The sequence below is a fragment of the Alexandromys fortis genome, unplaced genomic scaffold, assembly GCF_014885135.2.
Source record: "Alexandromys fortis isolate MF-2015 unplaced genomic scaffold, M_Fortis_MF-2015_v1.1 scaffold_98, whole genome shotgun sequence".
In the NCBI taxonomy this organism is placed as follows: Eukaryota; Metazoa; Chordata; class Mammalia; order Rodentia; family Cricetidae; genus Alexandromys; species Alexandromys fortis.
Window position 1 is genome coordinate 2,598,943 of NW_026068002.1, and position 19,639 is coordinate 2,618,581.

The window sequence follows — 19,639 nt, forward strand, 5'->3', positions numbered from 1 at the left end:
AAGGTGGGCCAAGGTTCCAATGCTCCACCCATGATGTAAAGCTCTCCTTGTGGATCGGGGGATGCCCCGGCCCCGGCATTCATGGAATCTGAGAAGATGCTCGTTCAGAATGACATCAGCCCTCAAGCGCTGCCAAGGTGACTCTGGAAGGATACTTTAGGACAATATGGTTTTGAAAAGACCTCAGGAGATTAGGGCAGTCCTGTGATTCAGCTCCCTGCGGAAAACCACCTCACATCCTCATGACATATTTTTTTCTCTTTCTTCATGCCCCCAAACTAAATGGAGCGTGAACAAATGGCTCATGTAAAATAAAGCTTATGTTGCCATAAAATTAATTTCTTTACTTTCCAAGCTCAATATCAAGTAAAAATCACAGTGTTCTGGTTGGCGGCGCATGGCAATTTGTTATAGTCATCCTAATGCTTATTTTATTCATCTTCTGTTCTTCAAATAGGAAAAAAAAATCACATTGTTGAATCCTTGGCAAGAAAGGAAATAGTGCTGAGACTATTAGGCAAGGACGTCTGGATGAGGAAGCTTCCTACGGTTCATTTCTTCCATGGCTGGCATTCCCAGAGTAGACCAGCATTCATGATGTCTACAAGGAGAACATCATAGTATACTTGGTACAGGGGCAATTGTCTCACAAGAAATTCTGTGGTTTAACACTAACCATGTGTCCAGCGACAGAGGCCCCTTACATGACAGATTTAATCTCTTGTGACTCCTGTCCTGCTTGTTCTTCTATGCCGTGGTACAGATGATCAGGTTTTTGAAGTGTGTGTGTGTGTGTGTGTGTGTGTGTGTGTGTGTGTGTGTGTGTTATGTCTGCTTGCACATATGAGTTTAAGAACACACATGTGCATCCATGTGAAGCTTATAAATTTCTTCCTTGATCGCTTCCAAACTTTAAACAGTCAGGCAGGGTCACTCTTGAACCCAAAGCTTTCCAAATTGGCTTATCTAGCCAGCCAGTTCTACTTAGGGACTCTCCTCTCTCCATCTCTTTCTGAGGGCTAGAATTGTACGCGGACTTCCACGTCTGCCCAGCATTTATGTGGGTACTCACGGGTTGCAGTGACCGTGACTCACTTGACCTGCTGAGCCATCTTCATGGAGCCTTGTTTTTTGAACAGCATCTTGCTTTATAGCCTGGGCTGTCTTTAGTTTTGATAATCCTTTTGCTTTAGCTTCTCATTTGATAATCATTTTGCTTTAGCCTCTCGACCTGGGATTACTGTTATCAGCCACTATGCCCAACAAGAATTTTTTAAAACATGTAAATTATCATGAAAATATTGCTGTGTTTTCTGATTTCTCCTTCAGGAGTTGGTAAAGTGCTGAAGAAGATCAACAAGGCTATAGTCTCCAAGAAGAATAAAGACATCGTGACCGTGGCCAATGCTGTGTTTGTCAAGAATGGCTTTCAAATGGAAGTGCCCTTTGCGGCCAGGAACAAAGAGGTGTTCCAGTGTGCGGTACAGAACGTGAACTTCCAGGACCCAGTCTCTGCCAGTGATTCCATCAATTTTTGGGTGAAAAACGAAACCAGGGGTGAGTGGCTCTCCTGTTCCATGTAGATGCACATTTTGTGAAGGAAAGGGTGGAGACTCAGATGCTCGCTTTAGTCTTCAAGGGCTCTGACCTACCTCTTTATTCTCCACGGGCCAGCTCTCAGTCTGCCTGCCTCCCCCTCTTCAGTCCGCCACTGCTCACTGTCTAGGGTTTTCCTCCTGCAGGATGGGCGGGTGGACGGCAGAAAAGAACACAGCCCTCCCCCTCTCTCCTTTCCTGCCATACCTAACCTTCAGAACCCATACCCATGGGTTTGCCGGGTTTCCTTGTTTATCTTGTCTGTTTTTGCACCCACTATTCCCTTGGCCTGGAACAGCCTTCTTAAGCTTTGGCTTTGTGTCTCCTGTGACCCCAGCCTCATCAGCCATTGCCCAGTGCCCCCCACTGGCTTTGTTTGGCCTGTGATTATACCGCTTTGAACCCCTCCATTATGGTATTTTTCAACATCACATAATGACTGCTTGTTTAGATGTCTCTTCTCATTAAATGGAGGAATTTTCTAGGGACAGTGTTTCAGACCTGCTGACTTGTAAGCCGGAAGTCCCGGAGACCTCCAGGAGGAGCTTGAGGCCTACCACAATGAAGTGAAGCTGTTCTGATTCCATTTCTGATAAAAAAAAAAAAAAATAACCTGACGAAAAGCAATTTAGGGAAGAAAGGGTTTATTTTAGCTCACAATACCAGATTCCAGCCCATCATTGCAGGGAAGTCCGGCCAGAGTTTAAAGCAAATAGTCACATCACGTCCACACTCATGCGCAAAGAAAAATAAACGCATGCTCACGCATGCTCAGTACTCAGCTAGCGGTCATACCTACCGCACAGCCTGGGTCTTGATGCATCAGTTAAAGACAGACCTTTCTTGATTCGTTCTTTCCAGGCGATTATAGGTTTAACAGTTTAACACTCACATATGCTAAGATTGGAAATGTGCTTGTGGAGTTAGTCATAAAAGAAGCAGGTAAACCCTGCCTTTGGGGAGAAGCTTCTCAGAACCTAGTCCCTGGTGCACCAGAACTGGGATTACCCAGGGACGTGTTCCCCTGACTTAATGGGGAAGAATTTCTGAGGGAGGCACCATAGCCCGCCATCCTACTTACACATGTGAAAAACGTGGTCACATAGAGGAGCCAGTGAAGAGGGGGAAGAAAGATGTGCAGGGAGTGGAGGAGAACAAGTAACTTTCTCAATTACTCTGCGATCTGGAGTCTTCGCCCCAAACCATGCTGCTGTTAGAAGAATAATAGTGCGTATGCCCAGGGCTGGTCTGAGGATGCTAGATCTTGTACGTCTGGTGGTAGCAGTTTGCAATGGATGAGCCTTGGTCCTGATGGTGGCTGTGTGACATCATGTCACTGTACTCTGTGGTCTTTACCCGTAAAAAGATAATGTTGCATCAGGTTGGTGTATCATCTTATGGAGTCCCTAACCGCCTGTGCTGGGAACCTCAAGCAGGGTTTTTCAATTCTGCGAGACCCAGCTCCTTCTGTAAGTTTGTTCATTTGCTTATTGGCAGTGCTCCTGATGGAGCACAGGGTTTTGCACCGTGCGAAACAAGCCCTCAACCAATTGGCTACATCCTTAGCCTTCAACTCCCTCCTTCCAGCTTGAAATGAAATTTGTAGATAGTATACATATAATTAGATGTATAATATCTAGGTTATATATCATGGATAATACTATATATATCCCCATTGCACACATAAACAAATTTTTATTAAAAATTAAGCAGTAATATAAGGGAAAACAAAAGGAATTTATAGTCGTGGTTTGGGTTCAAGTGCACGTGAATACATGACACATTTTTTTTTATTTTGATATTTCTGCCAGATTCTCAGGATAAGTGTGAACTGGCGATAGTAGACCAAGTCAGGTACGTTAAACCATGACACAAGGAACCACAAGCTGTCACCCTTGCTGATGCAATTTAAAAACAAAAACAAGGCATACCGACAGGAGACGTTTTATGTGTCTCATAGTTATAGAAACCCCAAACAGGCTGTTTCCCAGGCTTTTCTGTCATAACAACAAACAGGCCTATCTTTCACTTCTTGTCATTAGCAATTATCATGACGTAATTGAAATTCAGTGAACCCCATGGGGCTTAGGGAAGAGAGACTCCCAGCTTAGTTACTGCTGTCATCATTACCTGATGCAATTTTTCAAAATAATGGTGCAAAATTCCTGGTAAATTTCCAAACTTGTCTCAAAGCAAACAAAATAGAAATACTTAAAAGCAGGAGCTGAAAAGATGGCTTGGCGCTTAAGAGCACTTGCTGCTCTTGCAGAGGACCAGAGTTTAGTGCCCAGCAACATGTTGGATGGCTCACAACTGCCTCTGACTTCAGGTCCAGGGGAATTCAACAACTGTCAGCTACCACGGTTACCTACACTCGTGCGCATACCCAGAGACATTCACATATAGACATAGTTAAAAATAGTACATGTAAATCTTTTATTACTTTTTTAAGAGAGCCATTCTGCATTGTGTGGGACTATTTTGAGCACCACAGAACACGTGGCATGCCTGGCTACTGCCAGCTCAACCAAAACACACCCACAGCTCTGCAGACAAGCAGCCTCTGTCTGCAGACTGCTCAGCTCATCCCAGGAGAAGCATCTCCTGCAGAGAGAGCTATCGCCATGGTGCTTTGCTCACCCTGGGATAGGTCTGACTTGAAGGACTCTGCAGCCGCAGATTCTCCCTGCCCCAAAGGCTTCTCTCACCCTCCCATCACACACACCCAACCCATGCAGCAGCCTGGGATGCTTCCCAGCCTGTTACTAGCTATGTAGCCCCTGCTCACTTTGCTGCCACCACATACATGACCCAGAACCTGCAGGCTCCGTTACTTCTCAGCCTGCCACTTACGAGTTCTGTTCTGCTACTTATGAATCAGCTGTGTGACGACTTTGGTAAAACGTCTTGACCTCCCCCTCCCCCAGGCTCAGCTCCTGATTTGCAGAATGTTGGTGTATTAGTGATAACTGCCTGAACTACAGTTCCATGAAGGCTTTTTAAGGATGTGAGTGATAACCCAGGAAGCACTGAGTACAGGGCCTGGCCCTTCAGGAAGTGTGAGCTGTTTTCACAGTAGCTAGCTCAGTTAAGATGAAGTATCATGTATCCCAGGTTGGCGTTGAACTCACTATCTAGCAGAGGCTTGCCTTGAACTCTTGATTCTTCTGCTTCCATTTCCTGGGTTCCAGGATAACAGTCATAATATATCACTGCAAAATGATCTGAGGTTTCTTGTGCTTATTGAGCCCTGACTACGTTTCTGAGAAAGGGATGGTAAAATCCTTGCAGTGATGTATTGCATGCATGGTGCATTTGGGGGAGTCAGACTCATTCAACTTGGCTAGAATAAAAACCATCATGGTGGCTGCTGACACTAACCCTCAGACTCTGGAAAGTGAAGGACAAGGTGGGGAGGAGGGACAGGAGGTATGGGATACAACGGAAGAATGGATTCAGTTGAGTAATGTTCTCTACAAGGGGCAGAAGCAGCATCCAGAGCACCAGGCATTAGCTCCAAGGAGTGCTGTTGGAGGAGCCTGTTTGCAAGGCCAGCTTGCCAGGACCAGGCTTGGGTGGTGTTGGTGCCCCCTTGTGGAAGGAAGAGTACTGAAGAGACCACATGTCGAGTACCAGAAATGTCCCCTGGGCTATTTACCAGTTTCCAAGGTTTTCCTAGCCTAGTAGAACTCCTCTTTCTTGAGTTGAGTTTCATTCTAAGAGTCATGAAAGTCTCTGCTTAAATTAGCCATCTGGCCTCCATGGAAGCTGTTGGTTTTACTGTCACCATTTCAGATATCATACTATGTGTTGCTATATGTATGGATTAAAATCAAGCAAATTAAATTTTAATAGTGTTGGGCATAAGGAACTCCTATTTAATATACACATACACCTTATACCCCTCTCCTTTTTTTTTTTTTTTTTTTTTTTCGCTTTTTAAGACAGGGTTTCTCTGTGTAGCTCTGGCTATCCTGGAACTTGCTCTGTAGACCAGACTGGCCTCAAACTCACAGAGATCCACCTGCCTCTGCTTCCCAAGTGCTGGGATTAAAGGTGTGCACCACTGCAGCCCAGCCTACACCCCTACTTTTAAACCTTCTAAAACCAAGCAAAAAGGAACCCAGACATCAAGCTTGGGCGGCATTTGAAGGACTCCTCCAACACTCTGAACTGAGAAGAACTTGTTTGTTCCTCCACTTCTAACGTGAGATCCTGGCATACGCTCATCCTGGCACAAGAACATTTGCCTTTGAAGTCATTTCCTGCAGGCTAACCCCATTTCTTCTTGTCTCTGTACCCCTGGAGCCTAGCTTAATGCCCATCTCTTAAATGGGGACATGGTATTCAGTTTCAGTTCTTGGAGTCATCAGGAGACTTTTGATGAGCAAGGATTGGTTCCAGTGTCTCTGAAGTCTTAGAAGAAATGAAGTTTAGCTTTGACGTTTCACGGGCTGGGTTGTTTACTTTGATGGGAACTGCATGAACCTTTGCTTCAAACAAAGACAAGCAAAACTGGTTATCTCATGAACACCAAGGACACTTGTCGGCAGCCGCGTGACAATTGTCAGTGAAAACATCTAAAAGAATTCATAATTAAACATAGCTTATTCTAGATGCATAAAAATGTTCTAAAACAAGGGGCTTAGAGAACTAGTTATGATTTCTTGAGCTGAGGCTTGGTAAACTCTTAACTAACTAGTAACAGTCTTTTCTAGTCATTATTTTAATGTTTTTAGTTTTACTTGAAATTTTTTTATTTGAATGAGAAAAATTAGTAAAAAAAAAAAAAAAGTGTGCTTTTGAAATCCAATTGAGAGCCAGGCAGTGGTGGCATATGCCTTTAATCCCAGCACTTTGAAGGAGGCAGAGGCGGGTGAGGCAGATCTCTGTGAGTTCAAGGCCAACCTGAGCTACAAAGCGAGTTTCAGGACGGCCGGAGCTGTTACACGGAGAAACCCTGTCTTGGAAAACAAAAAACAAACAAACAAACAAAAAAGAAACCAATTAAGGAGCTGTTGATGTAGTTCAGCTGGTAGAATGATTGCTCAGTTCCGTTTCCCATGCCACTATGCTGGGCATGATGTCCCACACAGAAATCCCACCACCACTTGGGAGGTGGAGGCAGGAGAGTCAGAAGTGCGGTTATTCTCAGCTGCATAGAGAGTTTAGGCCACAGGAGATCAGAATATCTGATTTAAGTCTTTAAAAAAAAAAAAGATTTTTTTTTTCACTCTCGTCTCTGCCGCTAGCTGCTGTTTGCCCTCAGTGTGGTCTCCAGTGCTGATATTTTCCCTTGTTCTTGGACTTGACAGGCATGATTGACAACCTGCTTTCCCCAAATCTGATCGATGGCGCCCTCACCAGACTGGTCCTTGTCAATGCAGTGTATTTCAAGGGTTTGTGGAAATCCAGGTTTCAACCCGAGAGCACAAAGAAACGGACCTTCGTGGCAGGTGATGGAAAACCCTACCAGGTGCCCATGCTGGCCCAGCTCTCCGTGTTCCGTTCTGGTGAGTGCGTGTTGGGTGAGGTCTATTCTAGAATGTGCTGGAAGCAGAAAGGCAAGGCTCTCCGGTGCTCTCTATTCAAGAGCAGAGCTTTGTTAGGGGGAAAAGCTGGGGGGCGGCTCACCGCTGAGATGCCAATACTCCACAGATTTCCTCCCCCCCTTTTATTGCTTTTTCGAGACAGGGTTTCTCTGTGTAGCCCTGCCTGTCCTAGAACTCATTCTGTAGACCAGGCTAATCTCATAGAAATCTGCCTACCTCTGCCTCCCGAGTGCTAGTATTAAAGGTGCGCGCCACCCCCGCCAGGCCAGGCAAGATTTTGTTAAGCGCATAAGTCTTTGTACCATGCAAAACAATTATGTATCAACATGTCACATGTGTGGGCTTCTGGATTGAAAATGTAGGACGAAAGATAACTAACAAAACCAATATAAATGAACATTAAGCATATGAAGCAATCTACCAAATCACCCTTAGCAAACATATTACTAAATAAAAATTATGTTTCTTTTTTGCTCCTCGCATTATCAAAAATTAGGAAGGCTAATAAAGTCCACTTATGGCTACTGCTTGGGGTGGGTAGGTCCCTTGAGCATTACTGGTAGTGGGGACCTATAAACCAGAGGACTTTCTCTATGTCATTAGCCCAGCAGCCCCCCTCCAGAGAACTTACTACCTGAAGATAATCCCACACTGGCAAATAGAAACCTGGTTCAAAGCTGCATTCAGAGACCCCGGTTCTGTCTCTCTGGATTTAACCTACCTCAGATGGAAAATATTTAAAAAGAACAGTTAAGTGCATATCAAACACACACAGATATGTTTTCTTGTCACTGCCCCTAATAAGATGATGAAGTAACAATTCATGTTGCATTAAGTTTGGTAGGTCGCAGACGATTTAACATATTCAGTGGGATATATATATAGGTACTTGAGAAGATCACATTTAGTATGAGGGAGATCATACTAAATCTGAATTCTGAAGCATGGCTGTGCCCTGGAACACAGGTGGTAATTAGACTTAGCCCTACATAAAAAGAAAGTTTATGCAGTGTGTATCAGATTGCGCAGTGTGTATCAGATTTCAGAAGGCAGGTTAAAAAAACAGCAGATGCCGTAATGAACCATGCTCACATAAATACTTTCTGTACATTTCTATACAGGTGTGTCTTGGAGAATGTTCAGGAAAATGTTCACAGTGGTGGGATTTAACATCGATTTCCTCACTTGAAGTTGAAACTTCCTGTGTATGGATGTGTGCGTGTCGGTGTGGTGTATGGGTGTGTAGGTGTATAGGTGTGTTCATACCTGTGGACGCCAGAGGAGGACGTGGAGGGGGGCGGGGGTCATACCTTGTCATTCTCTGCTTTATTCTTTTGAGACAGAATCGCTCATGGCGCCTGTGAGTAACAGCTGGAGAGCTCCAACCACCCTCCTGTCTCCAAGGTTTATGTGGCTGCTGGGGACTGGAACTTAGGTCCTCATGTTTGCCTACCAAGCTTTCTTCCTCCTCTCTCCAGCCCCTGAACTTTCTTCTTAAGGAGCATGTACCCTCAACCTTATAGGTAGAGGGGAAAGTCTCCTATGCGCGCCATCATTTCCACAGCACAGATAACCACGACTGATTATTTTTTTTTACATTTCACTTCATTGGAGCATTCTTGATCCACCTTAAATCTCCTCTTCCTGTCTGTATGACAGGCTTCAAGTGTCCGGTCTATACTGGGCCCCCTGGGTGCCAAATACCCTCCTCTATTCCTTTTCTATCCTCCCTTTTAAAAAAGAATTTATTTTTGTTTTTGTTCTCTCTGTGTATGCCTGTGTGCGGGTGCACAGAGAAGCTAGAAAAGGGGATCTAATGCTCTGGAGCTGGAATTAGAGGCAGTTATGAGCCACCCAACATGGGTGCATGCTGGGAACTGTAAACGCTCATCCTCTATGAGGGCAGGACACTCTCCCCAGCCTCCAGATGTTCCCTTTTCATTCACAGTCACCATCACGTCCACACAGATGGCCCTGTCGCCGGCTGTCTGCTGTACAAGTTAAGTCACGGCTCCTGCGTGTCACCATCAGAACACTTTCTATCTTGTCAGATGCTGGTCAGGCTTCTAGGAATGAATTCTCCAGATTTGCTAGTCAATAAACGTTCACTGAAAAATATTAGATACTTACAACAGCACAGGACATTCATCCCAAGAACCCGAACATAGTGAATAGCTCCGTTCGCCTGAACATCGTTTCAGTCACTCTGATCTCCAACTCTTGGACTTTGCTGTTTGAGCTCACCATTGGGTGCTGGCGGCACCCCCAGTGCATATCCAGACAGAAATGTTTTATTTTAAATGGATCCTTATACAACCCTTATTCTATTAAAAACAAAACAGAAGGTTAAAATGCAAGGATTCTTTAGGTAGTCCTCTGGGAGATTCAGACATACAACTTTTTTCCTTTCCTCTGTGTAACAGCCCTGGATGTTCTGGAATTCGCTTTGTAGGCCAGGTTGGCCTCAAACTTAGAGAGAGCCTCCTGCCTCTGCCTCCCAAGTGCTGGGATTAAAGATGTGCACCACCACTACCCTGCTGGCATTCAATATTTTATAGGAATGTAGCCTGCTCTTCTTGAGTATATAGTCTGTTACCAGAGAGAAACGCTTGAGGGCTTCTTCAGAGTTCAGACTGATTTGTCCAAGAACATACAGGTTTACTTTGCCTTGGGTACATACAAATACATCTTTTTGTGGTGCTGAGGATGGGTCCCAGGGCCTTGGGCAGGCTAGACAAACTCTCTATTTCTGCACTGCATCCTCGATATAAATGCATTTTTATCAGTTCACTTGGAGTGGAGAGAGAGGAGATGGGGGCTGGAGGAAGGAGAATGACTAGGAGAATGTAGATCTGCCTGCTTTGATTGACTCACTCCTTCTCCTGCTGTCTGCAGGTGGAAGGACTTTTTGAACTCCTACTCCCTGGCTTCCTATGAGAGTGGTCAGTGTGGACCTAACCGGTGACTGGTGAGGAAAGGGGGAAGACTGAGGGCATTAACTTCCCAATCTCTCCCCACAATGACACCAAGGCTGCAGCCTCCTTCCCCCCAAAAGTCCAGAGCTCATTCTCTCTAGGTCACCCTGTGCCCCGAGGCTGGGAATGGTGACCAGTGTCTGTAACCATCCATAGCAGTTTCTCTGTTCTCCCCACACGTTATATAATGTCTTCACTAAGCTCTGCTTAGATGCCCCAGCCTGATGGCATGTCTGCTTCCTGTTCACTGTAATGCTGTACCTAGCGCAGAACCGAGTATGTAAGTGTTCTTGCCCCTACCCCATTTCCCTGCAAGTCAGTTCAGCAAGCAGCATGGACTCAACTTTTCTTTCCCTCCTTTCTGTACCTGACATTGTATCTACCTGGAATCCCAGCTTGGAGTCTGGCTTCTTTCTGGAGTGTGTGATGTAAGAGTTCCCTAGTTTCACACTTGGGTACCAAAGCAGCTTGTCCGGGTGTGACAGGCTTATATGCCTGGGCCTGTGAGGAGGGTCCAGCAGGCCACAGTGGCTCCAAGCAAACATTCATTTCCATGGCTACAGACCTCTTAGCCTGTTGGCCATTTTTGCCCGTCTCCTCACCCTCTGCCAACGCGCCCAGCCAGAACTCAAGAGGTTGCTGTACCCAAACCCACATGACTTGCAGGATCTCCTGTGGGGCCTCAGCCAAGTCTTGGTTCCCCTTGCTGAAACACTGCCATTCAGAGGATCTGCCTTCTTTACTTCTCGGCATCTCTAGGGAGACCCACTTGGCAACATCAGGGTGAGAGGGTGGAGACTAGAGGGGGGGGGGCGAGGACAATGCTTCTGACTTGTGCCTCCTAGTGAACAAACCTTCAAGGATAGAGTTCCACTTAGGAAGAGCTGTAAGAACTGTTTAGGGGAAGGACATACAGGCTCTCACTGCAAAGCCAGCTGCCACATATATAAAGCAGGAAAAAAATGCAGTCCTCTAATCCCACTTCCTAGGATAAAGCCCCTTTTAAGCTCTGGGTATATAATTTTCAACCTATTCTATAAATACATAAGAATGTATTTGTAGCCTTTTTGCATGCAAAGGATCACAGTGCAATGTTTATCCCACAATCTGTTTTGTTCCTTAGCTACTATAGTCATAGAACTGTTTTTTCATCAATTCGTTAGGATTTACAAGACTGTTTTTTTAGCTGCATATTTTTTCATAATATAAACTTGCATAATATTTTGTGGCTAGTGGTTGCTTTTTTTTTCCTCTAATAACACGGCAGTCAGTGTTCCTTAGCATAAATGTGTAAAAAGCTCTTAGCGCTATTCCTAGAGGAAATTCGCTTAAATACATATTGTTCATCAGAGTTCTTATAAATGCTCAGCTTAAATGCTTGAATTTATACTGTAAAGATCCTATCCTGGAAAAACACACACACACACAACAAATAACCAGACTTCTTCATATATGTATTGTGCAATGCTCATATGTATGCAGGTTTGTGTAGAACTGAAGGCAGAGGTCCCTATTTGGGTATATTCCACAATCACTCTCCACCTTACTTTTTGAGGCAGTGTCTCTCACAGAACCTGATGCTTACCGATTCAGCTAGGCTGGCTGGCCATGGAACCTCCAGCATGGCCATGGAACCTGTCCCGGCTTCCCCAGAGCTAGAATTACAAGTTTGCCACCCTGTCTGTGTTTTTACAGGGACACTGGGAATTGAACTTGTGTCCTCATGCTTGTGTGCAGGCGCTTTACCAATTGAGATCCCTCCAGTCCCCCATCTCTAGTCTCCTTTCTTCTCTGTCTGCAGCTCATACTTACCCACCAATACTACTTCCCCTTTGCTGTCTGCTAAGCTGTGGTTCCCAAGACTAGGTGTATTCTTGCTCTGGCAAGCTCTCCCCACAGCGCCTTTTCTGACTCTCCCAGTTGCTTATGCCTCGTTTCTTCTCCGTCAGCTGTCCTCAGGCCTGCCCTGAACTCCAGTCTCTAACGTAGACGGCCATCCTCAGAGGATCAATTTGTTGTTTCCAAATACATTCTTCAGTCCCTATTCAAGTGGGTCAGGAAATTCACTCTGACTCGTAGCCAAGGGTCATTACAGGGACAGCCATCTCTCATGCTTGCCTGATAGCATTTCAAGTATTCTCCTTGATTTTACAGACCATAAAGCATTTGTAGCATTTCAATGAGTTGAGTTGTGTCCTTCCTTGTAGGACTTGCCATGGGAATCAGAGTCCTAAAGGGCCCTTCTAGCATGAAAGCCCCCGCTGTACATGCATCTTCTAAGCAAACTCTCCAGTCTTCACATTCCTCATATTTGACTCTTGACTATGACATCATTCATCTCAGAGAAAGGGCTTCCTTGTTTCTTTTTGGAGTGAGGGACCCGCTTCATGTATGCTACTCTGTAGAAAATCATCCTCACAGAAGAGCTCGTGGTGTATTCGGCAGATGTTGAGTTTTACACAGTTAAGGGAAGATCTTTGAAGGGAAGATCTGTGGGACAGCTAGAGGCCCTGTGCCCTGACCCCAGCTTTCCTGTATGGTTTGTCTTCCTGGATATGTGTCACACCCATTGGCACTGTGTGGTTCCCCATGGTAGGTCAGCTTTGTGTCTAAACTGAGGAGTAACTGATCGTTCCAGAAGTGAGGCAGCTGGGCATCTTCATGGCTGCGCTTTGTAATCCTTGTAACTGGCTGACAGAGAAGTATCTCTCACTTGAGGTCAGCCTGGAATCAATACCAAGATCTCATTTCAAAAACTGGTCAGACTCCGCTCCCTTCAGTATGAAAGTCTTTGCTACATGCCTGATTGTGCTGCGTGTGTGTGTGTGTGTGTGTGTGCGTCGTCTTGATGAATTCTGCTGCAGTCATTGGCTGAGCGAGCTGTCCAAATTGGCTCTGAATCCAGGTTCTCTGTGTTCTCAGTCTCACATCTGGCCTCTGTAAAAAGGTGATGGGTCTAGGATGTAGTGCCTGGGATGGGAGAGAGAGCAGAGGTGTCCGTCCATCTGCCCACTTCTCCAGCTGAGTAGAGCATGGGTATGGACAGATGCAGCCCGCCTGCTGGCAATGGTTACCCAGTCCTGGGGTCAGATGCATCGATAGAAAAGGTCAAACATCCAGCAGACGTGTGTCTACATAGAATGGTTAATGTGTGCTGCTTTTACTGGTCAGTAATGGCGTCAGTACCCAGCCAAGGTTGGGTTAACCTGTGAGCCACTTACCTCCCCCGACCCACACACACCCTCGTTCACACTTCGCATCATTCATAGCTTTAATCCTCCTTAGACGAATTACACACACTTCTGTAGCAATTAATCTCTCTAGGTCTTTGTTTTCTACCCCAGAGCAATAATTTAGTAACTACTTCCCACTTTTCACAGTTTCTAAAAATTAGCTCCACTAGAGCTGGAGACTTGATGTTTTCCTCAGGGGTTAAAGGGGCTCATTGGGAGCTGGGTATTTTTTTCGCGTTCTCGTTGATTTTTCAGTTTCCACTGAGACCGTTTTCATCACTCCGGCTAGAAGTAAAGATGAAGAATACTAACTTTGATTGGTGGCTAGTCCCAAGCCAGAATCCGGGCTGACTTGTGCTTACAGCAATTCCGAGCTAAGTCAGGCCACACGATTCCAAGGCTTGCTACAGCCTAGTGCCGCCTGTGGCTGGGGAGAACGAGAGATTCCCCCCGGCCCTGGACAATTCTGTTGTCCTATGGAGTCAGCTATTCTAGCACCTTCGGCTGCTTACATTTTACAGAAGAGTGGCTGTGGCAGAACAAAGCTTGCTCGTCTCTTGGCTGTCCTCTCTCTTTGCCCTTCTCTCGTCCTCCTCTGGAGGTGCACCCTGTCTGAAGTTCCTCACCTCAAAAGCAATGATTGGCCAATGTCATCCACCAAGAAAGGTCCAGTGAAAAGTCTCAGGCGCTCTCGCTTCCTCTTTTCTCTTTCTTACGTTGCACTTCATGTAGAGGAGGGCTCCGTGGGCACCCTGCTAACTCGTACGTATATTATCTTTTCTCATTTTACCATCCCAGCACCTTGCGAGGTCCATACTGTAATTATCTGATGTTTCTGTCTGTGTAGAGAGTTGGGACAGGGAGGCCATGTCACCTCATCAGGCTCACAGAGTTCATGTTTAAAGGTTTAATGTTTAATAAAGATCTTAGAAATCCCCCCTCCCCCCATCGATCTAGAAATGCCAGCAGGGACCTTCTGGCTGCTCTGTTGTACTATGCAGTTGCTGTTATCGTCTGTTGTCTGTGGCTGTATTAGTGACTTTGCTTGTTGCTGTGAGAAAGTACCTAAAGATGGCAGCTAAGGGAACGTAGGGCTTATTTCGGCTCACGGTGTAAGGGTGTCATCCATTATGGGGGAACATTAATGGTAGCAGTGGTATGAGGCAGCTGGTCATCCTGTATCCACTCTTGAGACATAGAAATGAAACCTGGTGCCCAGCTAGCTTGCTCCTTTTTTCCTTTAAAATGGGTAACTATGAAATGTAATGGGGATGGTAATTGGCTTCACTGTATATAGAAATGGTTTTGCTGGGTCTTGCCTATACCATCATATTGTGCACCTTAAACATAATGTATGGTGTTTTCTAAAACAAAATAAAATGTAAAAAAAAAAATTCAAAAGTAACTTTAATTTATTCTTTTACCCATTAAAGGTCAACCCCTTACAAAGCACTGTGTGACGAGTACCTAATGATCTACTTACATTCTATTCAGCAGAATTAAAGTGAGTTTAGCAATGCCCAGAGGCATTCTGTCTAGACTGAAGACCGAGAATTCTGCACCAGGGAAGAAAGAAGTCATTGTCCTTATCTTTGTCCTTCTGAGGGAGCTATTTGTAGCCAAGGGAGCTTTGCGGACTGAATTGCTGTCTTTGCTGTGCAGCTTCCCTGGTGACCGCCAGCCACTTGTGTCCCGTCTGGCAGTCATCAAGCGTACACCACATCTGCCTCTGATTTCTTTAGGGTCGACCAGCACCCCGAATGGCTTATGGTACAACTTCATTGAGCTGCCCTACCATGGTGAAAGCATCAGCATGCTGATCGCCCTGCCCACTGAGAGCTCCACCTCACTCTCAGCCATCATCCCCCACATCAGTACCAAGACCATCGATAGCTGGATGAACACCATGGTACCCAAGAGGATGCAGCTGGTTCTGCCCAAGTAAGTGTCCCTTCCCTTAAAAGAAAGGATGTACTGTTCAAGGGACAACTCATAATGCATAAGAGAAACAGGGAGCTAAGATGGTTTGTTTGTAGAGAGTGGGGGGGGGAAACCAGGCTATGTTTTCTGAAAGCTTCCTTTGAGCCTATGCTGTGCCTGTTTGTGGTGGGATAAAGAGGATACTAAATAAAAGTAAGCAGTCTTGGCCTTAGAACATCCCCACAAGTGCAAATCCATGAATCTGTCACAATTTCTAACATAACTCTTTCCATTTGGAGAATTGAAAAGCACACACGTATCTTCATGTAGCATGGAGCTTGGAGAGATCGTCACTGATCGTTCAGGTTTCAGCTAGACGCTACTAAAGCCCAACGCCCATGAGATCAGTTAAGTTCTTTGCATCCGTATTTAAGGCAGCTTTTCTTTTATACACCCAAAGTAAATTTTAGGTGGAATTTCTAATGTTATGGCTCAAGGCTAGGGCAGAAGCAGCCCCAGTTCTTGGTGCGTCCTAATTCCCGAGAGTTCAAAGGCCATTTTCCAGTATGTGGAGGGAGTGCTGTAATTTGTCTCCTTTGTTAACTTTTCATTGTTACCAGCTTTCTCACTGCCCAGAGGGTCTAACCACAGCTCCGTGAGAGTAGAAAACTCTAATGGCTTTAATTCTCCAGGCACTGAGATAAGTAATCAAGAGTAGTACTTATACACACAAGCACTAGACCTCTTACCCCAAGGGGGCTGGAGTGGTAGCTCTCCACAATTAAGAGTGCTTACAGCTATTACAGAGGACCTGGATTTGGTCTCTGGCACCCACGTGGTAGCACACAACTCTTAATTCCAGAGGATCTGGTGGCCTCTTCTGGCTTCTTTGGTACCGTGTGTACATGTGGTGCACATAAATACATGCAGACAAAATACTTATACATCTATAAGATAAAAATAAATGCTTCTTAAATGTTAAATACATCCTAGCCACTCTTATAAGTCACTGAATAACATTTAATCAAATATCTGCTATGGAGTGCCTGTCCCACGTGGATGGTCATGCTCACTGTGAATGAATAGAGGATGTGTTGTCTGCTTACCTGTCCCACGTGGATGGCCATGCTCACTGTGAATGAATAGAGGATGTGTTGTCTGCTTACCTGTCCCACGTGGATGGCCATGCTCACTGTGAATGAGTAGAGGAAGTGTTGTCTGCTTACCTGTCCCACGTGGACGGCCATGCTCACTGTGAATGAGTAGAGGACGTGTTGTCTACTTACCTGGCACTTAAACATTAGTCAGGCTGCTGTTCGGAATGGTGTTCTGCGTCTTCCTTGGAACATCTGTTTGTAAATAGGAGCTAATTTTGTCATGTTTGAATCATTTAGAGCATTTTGATTCTCCCCCCACATTTTCTGTTTTCATGTAGGTTCACAGCTGTGGCACAAACAGATCTGAAGGAGCCATTGAAAGCTCTTGGCATCACTGAGATGTTTGAGCCATTGAAGGCAAATTTCGCAAAAATTACAAGTATGTCGAGTTTAAAACTTACTTAAACTTCAGGAAAATGTTGCAGGTCCTTATTTGCTCAAAAAGAAAAATCAAAATCAGCAGTGTCTTGCTCTAAACCTGTGCAAGTTTTAATTTGATGCATTGTCAAAGGATGCTGTTGACTGTAAACCTGTCAATCAGCATTCATCATTTACTCCTGCGTTTCATGTGAGGCCCGAGGGACCAGGAGATTAAGGACTTCTACATGTATTGCCTGACTGCTGAACAATATTTGTAATCCCAAACCCCATAGTTTGCCTCTTAATTAGGACTTAGTTCTTTATTTTCTAATACAAACTTTTCCCTTGGGTTTGAAAGTGCACACACACACAGTCTCTCTCTCTCTCTCTCTCTCTCTCTCTCTCTCTCTCTCTCTCTCTCTCTCTCTCTCTCTCTCTCTCTCTCTCTCTCTTTCTCTCTCTCTCTCTCTCTGCTGCATTGATCTTCCCACTCCCTTTCATTCCTGGTCTTTTGCCCAGAACATTAGCATCACCTGGGACTGTGTTAAAAATGTGTCTTTTGGCCGGGCAATGGTGGCACATGCCTTTAATCCCAGCACTCGGGAGGCAGAGGCAGGCGGATCTCTGTGAGTTCGAGACCAGCCTGGTCTACAGAGCTAGTTCCAGGACAGGCTCCAAAGCCACAGAGAAACCCTGTCTCGGAAAAAAAAAAAAAAAAAGCGTCTTTTGGGTCTGATCCAGACCTCCTGAATCACAACCTTTATTTCAATGGGGTCCTTTGGCCTCATAAAGTTTGAGAAGCACTTCTTGTTCAGGATCACCTGTTAGAGTCTAAATGTCAAGCAGGAGGACCAGGGGTTCTGATCTCTATTCTTTTCTCTTGAACCTTGTAGTCACATAAACATGTATCTAGTTACAACTAGCCATATTAGAGCTGGGTGTTGTGTAAACAATGCAAACCCAGGTGACCTCCCCAGAAAAAAAAAAATCCCTTTGCTCCCTTCATCCAGACCCATATCCCGTCAGGTTCATGCTGACTGGAGTTGGTGCCACCCAGTGGGAATTATTTGTTGTTGGGCTCTGGTGAGACGGAAATGAGGACCCTCACTGGAGGGTCCCCAAGACAGCTGCAGTTCTGTGCCTGGCCCTTCCCGGGACTCCCTTTCTCGTACTACTGTGCTGGTGGGTGGTAATGGGCTGGGAAAGCCAGCACTTCCTGCGGCTAACTTACCACTTGACTAGGGGCAGCTTTCTTAACCTGTGAGCCTCGGTTTCCCCATCTGCAATCCTTCCTAAAATGGATAATTTGTAATTGCATAATGCCCTTGTCTTTCTTCTTCAGAAAAAAATGGCATTTCACAAATCTCTATTCTTTTCATTCTTAAAATTAGTCATGGCCTGAGTTGAAATGAGTAAAGGTGCTAAAACACTTGGGGTGTGGGGATCCCTCCAAGAAGTAGCAATTACAAATCATTTAGCAGAAATTGAAATCCACCGCAAGTGACTGCCACCTAATACTCTTAATCTATAGGATGGTCAGAGGTTACTTCGGACCCTTTTTTTACACAAACTGAGAGTTGCCATGACTTTGAGGTTACTCCTGACGCTATAGATGGCATGCTCATGGAACAAGTGCTGATTTTGTGTTTTTCTGGGAACAGGGTCAGAAAGCCTTCATGTCTCTCACATCTTGCAAAAAGCAAAAATTGAAGTCAGTGAAGATGGAACCAAAGCTTCAGCAGCGACAAGTAAGTGCTCGGTCACATGGCAAGGCCACTTCCAGTAGGAAAGCAGACACGTTCCAGTTCACTCGTCAGCTTAGCAAACTTCTAGGGAGCCTCGTTTCCAGCTGAGCACTGGGGAGGTAGGAGAGGGGAGCTGACCCTTGGGAGGCGTAATGAGTATGGATAGACAAAGTATTTCGTGATGATGATGATGATGACGACGACCCTTGGGAGACAGCAGTGAGTATGGGTAGATGAAGAATTTCATCATGATGATGATGATGATAATAATAATGATGAGTATGGGAGGATGAAGTATTTCATCATGATGATGATGGCGACGAAGACAAAGACAATGTTGATGTCAGCAGTATAGCTTAGTGGTAGAGTACTCACCCAAGTTACACAAGGCCTTGGGTTTGAACACTAGCACTGAGGGGAAAAAAAAATTACGTTAGTGTAGGAATTTCATTTAGGAAGGGAGTGGGCATTCCACTGGAAAGAACCAGATAGTATGTTGTTTATACTTGTGGGTCTCCATGTGGCCAGCACAAGTCCTCAAGTCCACAAATATATCGAGAATGCAGCAGAGGTCTGCAACTGAGTGGGTATGGCTCACTTCATCTTCAAAAAAAAAAAAAGCTTTATTTATCAAATTAAGGGTTGGTGTTATAGACTTAGCCCGAGCACAGTTACATGTTGGTCCTTGCTCTCAGGAAAATAAAGAGCATCTGCCTACTTTATAGACTGGAAAGGCCCATCTTTAGTTTGAAACATAATAGCTAGTACGGAAACATAGCTCATCGGGTCGGTCTCCCAGGACAATGTGAAGAATCGGCATCATTCACAGGACTTCAGAGGATTTCTGGGTATCCGTCCTTGACCAGTAGAACATCTGCATTTGTCCTCTTGGTAGCTTAAAGGAGAGAAAACCTACCCCTTGCCAGCACCATCACTGCCATCAGACCCGTGTGCGATGGGATGAGGAGACTGAGCTGCAACCTGTAATCTCACAGAGTAACTTCACTGCACATGTGGCTGGATGGTTGACTATTTCTAGCCATGAAACAGTTATTTAGTCTGTATAGTCAGCCCCTTATTACATCCCAAACAAAGGCTTAC

General features: G+C 45.2%; 1 protein-coding gene across 1 annotated transcript in view; it reads left to right on the plus strand.

Moving 5' to 3' along the window:
- Nucleotides 1-19,639, plus strand: part of Serpine2 (serpin family E member 2) — a 57,523-nt gene that overhangs the window by 34,271 nt on the left and 3,613 nt on the right. The window contains exons 3-7 of the mRNA XM_050161068.1: nt 1,330-1,557; nt 6,912-7,109; nt 15,099-15,297; nt 16,712-16,812; nt 18,455-18,541. Coding sequence (XP_050017025.1) covers nt 1,330-1,557; nt 6,912-7,109; nt 15,099-15,297; nt 16,712-16,812; nt 18,455-18,541 — 813 coding nt within the window. The remainder of the gene's footprint in view (nt 1-1,329; nt 1,558-6,911; nt 7,110-15,098; nt 15,298-16,711; nt 16,813-18,454; nt 18,542-19,639) is intronic.